Source organism: Thamnophis elegans, chromosome 6, assembly GCF_009769535.1.
Source record: "Thamnophis elegans isolate rThaEle1 chromosome 6, rThaEle1.pri, whole genome shotgun sequence".
Classification (NCBI taxonomy): Eukaryota; Metazoa; Chordata; class Lepidosauria; order Squamata; family Colubridae; genus Thamnophis; species Thamnophis elegans.
The window spans coordinates 15,432,560-15,445,520 of NC_045546.1; the positions used below are offsets into that span (position 1 = coordinate 15,432,560).

Sequence of the window (12,961 nt, forward strand, 5' to 3'; positions counted from 1 at the left end):
GAAGAGCAATCTACAGGCCTAAATGTACAAACTGAATTCTATAAGACACATTGCAGAAATAATAGCGATATAATGTATATTATTATGGAGTCCATAGCATAAAGTACGTAGTAGATAAGGTACTCTGCAGAATATTTTAGCTATATTTTTATCCTGAAAATCAGGATGGTTGAAAGTCTCATTCATAAATGTACTTCATCATTGGATGACTGTACTATAAAAATGTGTTGCTGGAAATTTGTACATCTCTGACTAATATTATACATCAAACAACAAATGTGAATTTCTCATATTGCCTCACATTCAGTGAAGTGAATTAACATTTTCATTGGTGATCTGTGACTTCTCAAATCAATTCGTGGTAAATGAAGTACTTTATATGTGGAAGTTAATATGGTTAAATATTATTTCTCTTTTTTTGTGCTTTTGGCTAATTTAGCCAGCATCTTATAAATTTCTTAAATTAGTCACTCCAGAGTACAGCAATGTAATTCTTGTGTAATATGGTAGTAATAGTTGCATGCATTCAAACAAAAGAAGCAATCACCATATCTTTCACAATAAATAGTTTATTCAAGGAGCAGCATAGATTACATTTACATATTAGAGTTTAATGTAGTTCAGATTTCAGATTTCAGATTTAATTTATTTGTATGCCGCCCTTCTCCGGGAGGGACTCAGGGCGGCGAACAACTCGAAAGGGGAAAGTTAATCAGCTGGAATTGCTTTATATTATATGAAAAACAAAACCACAGGTTATTATTGCATTCTCAGTCCAGATTGTTAAATTTTGTGATCCCTGTAAATCAGAATTAGCTAAAACCAATAGGAAGCATTGATTAAATGCTTTAACAGTTCAGCCAAGAATTGCTTCTTCGAATGGGACGAACAATTCTTTCATTCTTAGGGTCAAACTGAAACACTTTTGTTCCTCGGAAGAAATAGATATAACCTGCGGGGGGGGGGGGGGGGGAAGAAACATAAATTTAAAAATCTGATTTTTTTCAGACCTAAAGATAACTTCTTCATTATAGATATCTAATGTGAATTTAAAAAGATTTTAACTAGGTGTGCAAAAATATTCATGACAATATAAATCAGAACAGACTTTGTTCTTAAGATGACTTGGTTACATATTGTCTAAACTTTGTTCAAGCATAGCTTATGAATCAATGATCAATTGGGCTTGTACAACGCACAAACACGTTAAGTCCTACATCATGATTTACAGATATTAGTGCCTGGGTTCATACAACATATTAAGTCACATGACAATCAACCATCAACCATATGAATCCAACCAATTGTGATTTAGTCCTTAGGTCATGGCTGCTCGTATTTTATTTCACAAACTATGATTCAGCAACACTTAGATTTAAGGCCATGAGTGAACATAGCTACGGGCTTCATTTATTTTTATTTGCTGAATTAATAGATGATAGATGCTTTTGTACACTTAACATTTGCTAGTCTTTATGGTGCAACAAGTCTCGTGTGATTTTTTTAAAAATGAAGATAAAGTAAAAAATTCAAAAATGATTAAAGGAGTGTTACAAAAAACACAATCTAAAACGAAGGGCCTCTTAAATGCAGAAGGTTTAAAAGTTACAATGCCCAGTGCAGTGTGTAAATCCATTATGCATGTTTATCAATTCATATGGTTGGTTGTCATGTGGCTTGATATCCTGTATGAACCCAGGCACTACCCTATTTCCTCCAAAATAAGACAGAGTCTTATTTTCTTTTGACCCCTGAAATAAGTGCTTGGCCTTATTTTTGGGGTTGTCTTATTATTTTTGAGGTGCAGGAGGCGGCGAGGGTGGTCATCTCATGGATTCTTCTGTGTTGCAATATTTTCGGGGAAAGCTTATTTTCAGGGGAGGGATTATTTTAGCTCATGGGCTCAAAAGCTCAATTGGGCTTATTATCTGGGGAGGTCTTATTTTCAGGGAAACAGGGTATTACACTGGGAAGAAAGCATTTAAAAATGCTGATGATAATATAAATACAAATTAAGTCAACCAGGATCTTAGGTAAACCTTGTTTCTCTCATATCACAACTGAGTCCTTTACTTACCATTGTCATACAAAGCAGCATCAATTCTGGGTTTAATCCCTTTAAAATCCCGGGCTATATTTCTGGGGTATCCTTTTTCCATGCTTTGTTCCATTTCATTGTATCTGAATGAAGATTACAAATGTCATTACTGAAATGCAATATCTGAAGACTCTTTCATGAAAGGAAAAAGGATTCAAGTTGGTAATGATCAATTGAAGAGGCTGAGCTAAATACAGGAAATGAAAATTTCTGCAACATACTTTTCTCCCCAAGGAGAAAATGACTTTATGGGCATATCCAGAGGTGGTATTCTGCCAGTTTGTACTGGTTCACCAAAACCGGTAGTGAAAATCGCAGGTGGGCCTGCCCACCTGCCCCAGCTCTATGCCATCCTATTTAGGCACATTTTCAAGCCAAAAGGCATGCGTGGCAGGCTGAGTGCACATATGAACATGTGAGCATAGTGAGAGTGTGCATGCTCACATTTGCGAACTGGTAGGGAAAGTAAGTGAATACCACCCATGGGCATATTCATGCAGATTTGCCACTGCATTCTTCTATTATCTTAACTCTGTGGTTTATCTTACAGTGCTGATATTGCCTGAACATCTCAAAGGCAGACCTGACCTGAAAGGTTCCCATGCTAGATAGGTTCACCCAGGTGTTCTCAAAAACCATTTGCAGATTTTGGATGTTTAGTTGTTGTAGTATTTTTAAAGGAGGTGCAAAGAATCAGAGTCTTGAGTCAAATAGGGTACTTTTTCTCAAATGACAAAAATGACCTTGGGCGACAGAGTACTCCTTCCAATATCAGGGAGCCATTAAGATGCAGGGTATTATCCTGAGAAAGGACTGGCAAATAGAAAACATTCCTTTCTTTTCCAAAGTTGCCTTTGTTTAATGCCATCATTGGAAGTGCCTCAAATGGAAGAAGGAATTGGGAAGGTTTTGTTTTGTTCCAATATTGGGCATGAAGAATGGGCAAATTGAGGAATATCTGTCTCCATTTGTTTTGATCTGATTCAGTTTGGATTTCTAGATTTGACTGAGTTGCATATCCAAACTAAGATATTGAATCTGTTTGGACTCTAGAGTCAAATAGGGAATTCTTTTTCCCCCCTTATTCAGATGATTTGAAAGCTCATAATTTTATTCTATTTGTTGCAGATTTTGACCACTTTTGATTACCACCTTACCGATATACTATTATATAGTACATTTCAGTTATATATTGTTTATTAAGGATTAATACCTTAAGACCAACAACTTTGTAAGCAAGTCGTAGAAAATTGCAGATCCATACCTCCAATACTTGTTCCCAATGAAAAAATAGGTCTTCCCAGTTTGTGGATCGCTGAATGCAGCATCAATTTTCTTCACATTTCTTGGAAATCCCAATTTGTAAATGCTTTGAACCTGGCCAACTATATCATATCCACTTAGAACCCAATATTTGTTTCCTAAAAAGAGAAGAAGTAATATTATACATAATTATATTTCTTGATACTCTAGGCAAGGGGTGTAAAACTTGTGGCATCGTATTGTCATCAGGTGATATATCATGTCTTGCCCCCCTTCGCTAAACTGGGTGTGGGTGTGGCCAGAGCGTAACGCATCTGGGCCGTGGGCCGTGCGTTTGAGACCCCTGTCCCCAAGTTTAGTTAAGAAAAATATTTCAGCATTGAAAGAATAATAACTTCTAAGCCTTGTCACTGTTACATGCAGCTTTTGGAGAAAGTGGATACTGGTTTTAAAAGAACGATGGAGCTTTTTTAGATGCTTAAAATTTGACATGTAGACATTCACAAATCAGAGGTCTGTGTGTCTATTTCTAGCAATAAATATTTGTTAGGAAAGAAGGAGAATCTTTTGTTCTTTGTGGATTTGACACTATCCTAACTTTTTTAAAAAAAGAAACAAGTGGTAGCTGTATGATGTAAGCATCTGGCTTAGATCTTTCCAGCAAGCTGAAATGCAGTTTTCATTGGCAGCAGAGCCATCTTGATAAAATACAGAGAAAAACCAGAAGGGAACCTGGAAAATTAGGCAGAGGGAGACCAGGATAGGACATGAAATGAGTTATCTGCCCTCTAGCCATGCTAAAGAAATGCCAGCACAAAGTCAGATGAGGCTATGAGTCCCTCTGAATAATTTACCAACTGGGATGAATTCAGACAATGCAGTGAACCATGATGTGAAGTGTGTGTGTATGTGTTTCATGTTTGGCTTAATATGGTCAATGAAGCCAGTTATTGGGGTATAGGCTTAGCATAAGCCAGTGCTTCTTAACATGTAGTTCTAAAACCATTGCGGGTTTCCACAAGGTCCATCAAAGGTCCACGGAACCAAAATTATTGCCTGTCCTTTAAAAAAAATACAATTTTAAAATACACACACTGCTACAAATAAGTTCCCTGAGGATGGGCTCTAGCACGAGTCTGAAAACTTGGAAAATATAACCTCTGGTCCTGGTGATTGACCCAGATTAGATCCTGCAACATTATCCGGGGACACATATATTCACCTTCATTTGTCACAGCCCATCAAACAAATTTGAGAAGTAGTAGTGGCAGTGAATGCATCATTTTAAATTGTTAATAGGATAAATATTGATAAATACGACAATAAACAAAAGGTCTTTTGGGGTCCCCCATAATTTTTAAATGTGGAAAGAGTTCCTAAGACAAAAACATTTAAGAAACACTGATGGTAAGGGGTAAAGGTTCCCCTTGCACATATGTGCTAGTCGTTCCTGACTCTAGGAGGCAGTGCTCATCTCTGTTTCAAAGCTGAAGAGCTAGTGCTGTCCAAAGATGTCTCTGTGGTCATGTGACCAGCATGACTAAACACAGAAGGTGCACGGAACGCTATTACCTTCCCACCAAAGGTGGTTCGGTTCCTATTTTTCTACTTGCATTTTTATATGCTTTTGAACTGCTAGGTTGATAGAAGCTGGGACAAGTAGCAGGAGCTCACTCCATTATGCGGCACTAGGGATTTGAACCGCCTACCTTTCTGATCAACAAGCTTAGCATCTTAGTCACTGAGCCACGGCATTGATGTATTGAAGAAAGGATCCCCTTTCTTTCCTAACAACTCTTTTCCCCCTATGCTAAGAGCAAGTCTCATTAAATTTATAAGGAAATCAAAGCGTTTTCATTGCTCACCTTTAAAAAGTAAAACGTTGTCTTGTTCAAAGTTCTCATAAGCAGCATCGATACTGGAAGGCAGAGTTGGCCAGAAAAGAGAAATGAAATGTAGTTCCACATTGGAGAACTGAGGGTGCTTACGCCAAAAGTGCCTAATAGTAAAACAGAAGTGGCATATTACCAAATGTGGCATCTTTTCAAAGAGGGGAAAATTAGCTGGAGTTCCATATCATAATAATATAAAGCAGGTTTCATGGCCCATGGGGTCCTTAGATCTGGCCCACAGGGATTCCCCTGGAAACAGCAAAGGACTAACCCACGTTGTCGCTGCGCGGCCCACCTGGCCTCTGTTTTTCCTGCCAGATGGCTGCAGGAGGCTGTCACAGCTGAAAACGTAGCCTCAACAAGGGATGTCAAGCTGGCCACGCCCCATGGCCTTGTCCCCCCCAAGGTCAAACACAACCCTGATGTGACCCTCAATGAAATTGAGTTTGACACCTCTGATATAAGGGTCATATCCTGTTTATTGGGAAAATATTGCTCAAACTCTAAGAAGTATTTTAAAAATGCAACTTACCTGTCTTTAAAGAACAAATATTCTCCACGCATGGTGGCAACAGCATCAAAAGTAGTCATAGCAGAACATGCTTCTGGTGTAGAGGGTCCCGTTGGTTGTATTGGGTTGTTTGACTTACCTAAATAATAATTAAGAAATGATATGGAAACTATTAAATCAATACTAAAAATGATTGTAATTATCAAGATTTGCTTTCTTTTTTTGGTTTTTTAAAAATATTTTATTTATACATTTTTCTTTAACATACATAAATACTTAATAAACAGTGTATAGTCTGGGTCAGTTCACTTGTACTAAATTGTAGTAATAATAATATTATTCACTTGTACCTAATCTTCCAACTTCTAATATCTACCTCTATCGTCTAACCATTGATGAAACAAATCCCATGTCAAAAAATATTTTGTGTCTTCTTTGTCCTTTATCATTAATGTTAACTATCCATTTCTGCACAGGCTAGTATTTTTCTAATTATATTTTTATCTGTAGGAGTTTCCTCATTCTTTCACTGCTGTGCAAATACAATTCTGTGCAAATCTATCAAGATTTGCTTTCTTAATGTTAGTGTTTGGAGTAGTACAAATTCTAACGTTTCTTTGCTGGTAGCGGGGAATTCTAGCTATAATGAAATGAATTATGACACTATTTTAAGGAATATAACTGAGAAGAACACGCTAGTTACAAGAATTTTTTCTTTTGGAAATCTTACTTAAATGAATAGGAGCTTGCAGTTAGTAATGCTTGTACTGCACAGGTGTCAAACTCGATTGCGTCATGTGACGTATCATGACGTATGGGAATGTTTCTTGCCTTTGGGGAGCTGGGGTGGGTGGAGCCTGCGCCTGATGCATTCGGCTCGGGGGCTGCCAGTTTGACAGGCCTGTTGTACTGCTTGGCAAATATTTATTTACATTTGGTAATCAAGTTGCAAATTAGGAATAGCATTTAGACTTATATACCACTTCACAGTGCTTTACAGTCTCTCTAAGTGGTTTACAGCAGTGGTGGGATTCAAATAATTCAACAACTGGTTCTCTGCCCTAATGACCAGCTGGGTAGGCATGGCTTAGTGATCATGTGACTGGGTGGGCATGGCCAACTCAACATCACTCATGTCAATTGGCGCTTTGCCTCAATTGTTATAATGTAATAACCAGAGAGGCAGTTTCTGTAAGCAGGGCAATAAAGATAAGGCTAGAAACAACACCAGTATGTTTCCTTCCTACCTCCCTTACAGGATTAGCCGTGTAAAGTGGAAAAAAACCAAAATGAGATTTCTTCCAACAACCAATTCTTCAACCTGCCTAGAAAGTTAACAACTGATTCTCTTGAATAGGTGTGAACTGGCTGAATCCCACCACTGGTTTACAGTCAGCCTATTGGCCCCAACAATCTGGGTCCTCATTTTAATGACTTTGGAAGGATGGAAGGCTGAGTCGAACATGATCTGGTGGTGATCAAACTCCTGGCACCGAGTCTGTAATACTGCATTCTAATCACTGCGCCACTAATGCTCACCAAGGCATGCTTTCTAGTCTAAGAGCATCCCATTCAATTTAGGATTTGATTTCTCTTGGCCTTACCATAGATGGCTTGAATGCCATTGATATCATCCTGTGGAAGACGAAATAATTTTGGCGCTGTGTAGGAGTAGTTGGGATACATCAAGGCCCCAACATCGGTGGAATGAGACAGACCCAATGAATGGCCAAACTCATGAGTAGCAACAAGAAATAGGTTGTGGCCTAAGGGGAAAAATAAAAATAAAATCCTTTTTGTAGAAATCAATAATTCATAAGCAATCTACTCCTCCTTCAGATTTAAAAAAACACACCAAAATTCAGCATTTAGCATTTAAAGAAAAAGGAATAGTCCCATCTAGGTTTAGTAATCATATTTAATAGGGAAGGATTGGTTCCCTTCCACGAGTTACTTGTGATAACTATTGTTTTACAGTTTAATTAAATATGTAATTCCTAGTCATCCAGTTTCTTGGAGGATTTTAGCCTATATTGGGGAAGCTGGCAGATATTTCCAGGTCTACTATCTTATCTGGCTGCATCTGTAGATAAATTTCAGATGCTTATATCCTTGCACAATCTACAGGTGTACAGTTCCAGAATGATTTAGACATACCTCTTGGGCCATCTTTGGTCCAAAATTCGTCTTCATCAAAATGAGCATCTCCACCAATGTCTTGCCCTGGTTGAAAAGCATGTGCCAGGATTCCACTAGGACCATCAAATGGAGAATTATCATCATGGTCTGAAGATAGAAGAAGTAAGGAGTTCAATTAGGCCGTTAATTGTTTTGCTTAAACAGTGATCCCTGAAGCCAGGTTCAGCCAGGGGTGAAATTCAACCAGTTCGGACCGGTTCAGGCGAACCAGTAGGGATGATTTGAATCGGTTCACTGAACCAGTAAAAACCACCCATAGTTGGCCCCACCCACGCCCACCTGCTCTCCCACTTGCTGCTCACCCCTTCTGGCCGCTCACTTGGTGGGTTGCCATGAGTGATGTAAAGTTGGCCCTGCCCACTCAGTCGCATGACCCCCACCAAGCCATCCCCACCAAGCCACACCCACAGAACCGGTAGGGGAAAAATTGAATTTCACTTCTGGGCTCAGCTCAGGGCTAAACCTATGTGGTTACCTCTGGTATTAAAAGAGATCTTGATATCTGCTTCACCCTCATACATTCTTGTGAAGGTTAGAGGTGACACGTTGCTCCAGACTTCAAATGCTTTTCTGATGGCTTCATCTGTATCAGATCGAGGCATATCTGGAGTGTAGTTTACAATCCTATAAAATGAAAGAGGAATAAATTATTACGCAGCCACAAGAGTGGTTTATCTAAACCAGTATTGGAGATACTGAGTCACAGCAGCTTCCCAGGATTCCAGAGTTATCCCAATTCTGTCTCAGATGAGAGTCACAGCCCTGTTTTACCCAGAAAGCAATGCTTTTTTTTTTTTTTTACTGAATCTAAAATTTATTTTATGTATATCCCACCTTTATTATTTTTACAAATAACTGAACGTATCCAACACACCTTCCTCTTCCTATTTTCCCCAAACAATAACCCTGTGAGATGAGTTGGGTTGAGAGAGAATAACTGGCCCCAAACTAGCCAACTTTTATGGCTAAGGTAGGGTTTGAATTCATTAATGGTTTCCAACTTTCTAATCTGTTGCTTTAATCATTAGACCAAAGTGACTCAAATGGAAATTGATCATATTAAATGGAGTCTGGGAAGGCCTTGGCAAAAATTCTCTTCATAAGGGCTTAAAGCAATATACTTGTTTCATCATCATCATCATCATGCACATGGATTGTCATTTGGAATGCAACACACCAGATATCACAGTTGTCAAAAACCAAAATGTACAATTTATTGATATCGCTGTACCAGGAGACACCAGAATCCAAGAAAGAGAACTAGAAAAAAATCACGAAATATCGCAACCTGGCCATCAACACTACACAATTATGGATGAAACATGTATCAATGATACCCATTGTCATCGGGGCACTTGGTACCATGTCCAAGAATTTTATAAAACACCTCAAGAAATTGCAGCTTCCTGCAGTAACACCAGTGAAACTGCAAAAAAATAAATAAAACTGTGCTTCTAAGCAAGAATTCTGCTTTTGAACATCCCCTAGTAAACAGGCCTTTGAAAATGCAAAATGTGCTATAAAATAAGTTAAAGTTTGGAAATCATTAATAGAAACTTCTCATCACTAAATGGACTGGATGCTAAGACCAATCAAAGCTCAGTTTTTGTTTTGATGCAGGGAAATCTGTTGGAAGGAGGATCAAAACAGGGAAGATGGCAGACACAATCTCGTGACATACACATGAAAGGGGCGGGGTATCAATCATGTGATTGCAATTTTGACTGTTTGTCTCCCCCTCTGCCAATACCCCTACCTCAGGGGTGGGTTCCTGCCAGTTCTAACCTCTTCTGTAGAAGAGGTTCCACAAATCTACAATGCCGTTTAGAACCGGTTCCAGCTCCATCCTCCCGCTTGTCTGCACATCATCAAGATGAAGAGCGAGAGGAAGAATTCTGGGAGTTGAAGTCTACAAGTCTTAAATCTGTCAAGTTTGAACACCCCTGGGTTTTTTCCCCCTAAAGGATTAGGGTGCAAAGGTCTTGTAACTTGACAGCTTTAAGACTTGCGTGCTTCAAATGCCAGAGTTTCTGAGCCAACATTTTGGTTGCTAAGCAAGAGCATTGTTAAGTGAGTTTCCCACATTTTACAAGTTGGTCACTTCCACCGAGTCACATGGCTAGCAAGCCACTCTCACTCAGTCACATGTCTGGCAAGCCACTCCCACCTGGTTACATGGCCAGCAAGCCACTCCCACAAAGCAGGCCACACCTACAGAAGAGGTTCTAAAAAACCCACAACTGCCCTACCTGTATGTTAAGCTGATACGTGTTTTTTTAAAAAACCTTTTACCTGTAGGTAATACTGGTTTTCTCCCATTTAGGATTGCCATCTGTAAGACGATATGTCCCCAAGTCAGGTACACCACATCTGGGCTTCTTCATCACTGCCAAAGTTTTCAGGTCAGGCTTTCCAGTCACTTCCAGGCCAAAAAACTCTTGCATTTTTTTGAGATCTTTAGTCAAGATTTCATTTTCATCAATACGGCTCTTAGAGATTCTCCCAATGTTGGATTGGTAATAGGTGTTTAAGTATTTCTGATAGGAAACAAAAGTAAAGTTACTCTGATTTTTTTAAATAAATAAATTAATTAATTAAAACTAAAAGAAACCAAGCGAGGGAAATTTTGATGGAATTCTATGATTCTTAGATCCTTCCTTGTCATTCATAACATAAAATAATATCCAGCATATCCGAAAGTCATTCTATAGCTTTGGGGAAGAGGACGAAGATTCTTCCCATAAATTTAAAGGTTAAAGCCCCGAAAAATAGAGTTCACTTTTTTTTTAACAAAATGAAAAGACTAAAAATATTTAGTCTTTTTAATGATGGTGCAAGCTGAAGAAGAACAGACTGTTTTGCAGAAAGGGAGGCTAACCCATCATTTTAAATAACTACACTTTTATACAAAGCATAGTAAAAAAGATGAGACACACATCTCATGAGAAACAAAGGTAAATCAGATATCAAGGTGGGGGGAACTAGCCTAGGAGAGAAAAGTTAAAATTAGAGTTCAGTAAAGTTAGATTTCAGCGAAAATTTCAGCAATTTTCGTGTGCATATTTACCTTCACCAAATCCATGTCAGCATCGTTGATTGGTGAATCCGTTGGAGCGGCAAAAGCAGATAAGTTGCAGGTGAGAAACAGGAACGCCCAAACTGAGAGTCCTGTCATAGTTCAAATCACAGCAGACACTTTCTGTCCTATAAAATATTTATTCCCTTTGAATGTCTCTAGGTTTCGACCATCGTTTATATAGGAGTTGCACAGTTATCTCTGTTCTGACTCATTGCCTTCCGATTGGCAATGAGGGAGGGACTCATCCATGAGCAATAACATTTTCACAACTCCTTGGGCTAATTTAAAAAAAAAAGGAAGAGTTTCCCCCGCCCCTAGTTGTGAGAACATACTCAAATAAGTATTGCTTCACATTTCATTTCATTTCATTTTATTATATTTATATGCTGCCCTTTTCCCCCGAAGGGGACTCAGGGCGGCTAACAATTCAAATCAGGGGAGGGGGGGTACAGACAAAAAATAAAAAACGAAACATAACAATACATAATTTAAAAACACACAACAACCATACCATTCGAGACGGGGGCAACAGCTCTTTAGCCCCAGGCCTGTCAGAACAGCCAGGTTTTAACGGCTTTGCGGAACGCCTGGAGGGTGGTGAGGGTTCGAATCTCCACGGGGAGTTCGTTCCAAAGGGTCGGAGCAGCCACAGAGAAGGCTCTCCTCTGGGTAGTCTCCAGTCGACACTGGCCGGAGGATGGAATTCAAAGGAGGCCTAGTCTGTGGGATCTAATCGGTCTAGTGGAGGTGATTGGCAGCAGGCGGTCTCTCAAGTACCCAGGTCCAATACCATGAAGGGCTTTATAAGTGACGACTAGCGCCTTGAAGCGTATCTGGAGACCAATAGGCAGCCAGTGCAGCTCGCGGAGGATAGGTGTTACGTGGGTGAACCGAGGTGCACCCACGATCGCTCGCGCGGCTGCATTCTGGACAAGCTGAAGTCTCTGAATGCTCTTCAAGGGCTGCCCCATGTAGAGCACGTTGCAGTAGTCCAGTCTAGAGGTCTTCAACTTACACAGGTCTCACCCCTAAAAGTTAAAAGTCAAAATAAAGACAGAATTTGCCAGAAAGAAGGATATTTCCCGGGGTGTGCATCTCATTTTAGTTCATTGGTCTTTTGAAGATATTTTCTCTCCACATTCCCTGGATACCTTTACTTTACTGATATTTAGGCTGATTTTAGAAAGGAGGAAGATATGTACAAGACCTCAAAACTAGTCAGAGAATCCTGGAGCTGGATAGGTCATCGAGGCCACCGACCGAGTGCAGCCTTTTGCTCAGTACAAAAATCCAAAATATTTGAGACAGATGGTTTACTAATCTTTGCTTGAATCTACTACTTTTCTGGGCAATGTTTTTCTATACTTTAGGTTAGGAACTTTTAAAAATTTTCCAAGAGAATTCATATTCCTCTTTTTGCAGGCACCTTACTTCAATTTGCAATGAATTACTGTTCCAAGATGTTTATCATAAGTACTACCATGTTTTTCCCAAAAATAAGACAGGACCTTATTTTCTTTTGACCCCTGAAATAAGCACTTGGCCTTATTTTCAGGGAGGTCTTATTATTTCTGAGGTGCAGGAGGTGGCCATCATGATCACCTCAGAGCTGGTGCTGTGTTGCAATATTTTTGGGGAGGGCTTATCTTGAGGGGAGGGCTTATTTTAGCACATGAGCTCAAAAGCCTGATTGGGTTTATTACCTGAGGTCTTATTTTTGGGGAAATAAGGTAGGATTTTACTATGATAAGATATGTTGTCATATAACTGCATTTATGATTTCTTTTTTCCTAAATGAAGAACTTTGCATATACCTCTGTTAAGAGCCGAGGTGGCACAGTGGTTAGAGTGCAGTACTTTAGCTGACTGTTAGCTGCAGTTCAGCTGTTCAAATCTCACCGGCTCAGGGTTGACTCAGC

At 39.3% G+C, this 12,961-nt stretch overlaps 1 protein-coding gene across 1 annotated transcript; it reads right to left on the reverse strand.

Moving 5' to 3' along the window:
- Window positions 1-589: 589 nt before the first annotated feature.
- LOC116510546 (interstitial collagenase-like) lies at window positions 590-11,216 on the reverse strand. The gene is made up of 10 exons (XM_032220145.1): window positions 11,031-11,216; window positions 10,256-10,500; window positions 8,439-8,587; window positions 7,922-8,050; window positions 7,369-7,530; window positions 5,786-5,903; window positions 5,227-5,360; window positions 3,363-3,519; window positions 2,078-2,181; window positions 590-952 (listed from the first exon to the last, which is right to left on the reverse strand). Exons 1-10 carry the CDS (start codon window positions 11,136-11,138, stop codon window positions 849-851), a joined length of 1,410 nt encoding a protein of 469 aa, XP_032076036.1. The 5' UTR covers window positions 11,139-11,216; the 3' UTR covers window positions 590-848.
- Window positions 11,217-12,961: the final 1,745 nt, after the last annotated feature.

Bases quoted from the DNA above. Each gene is read 5' to 3' on its own strand.
- LOC116510546 (XM_032220145.1), bottom strand. From the start codon at position 11,138: ATGACAGGACTCTCAGTTTGGGCGTTCCTGTTTCTCACCTGCAACTTA. The intron at 5,361-5,785 runs GTAAGTTGCATT...TTTTACTATTAG, and splicing joins TATTTGTTCTTTAAAGACAG to GCACTTTTGGCGTAAGCACC. The intron at 3,520-5,226 runs GTGAGCAATGAA...TTCTCTTTTTAG, and splicing joins CAACGTTTTACTTTTTAAAG to GAAACAAATATTGGGTTCTA.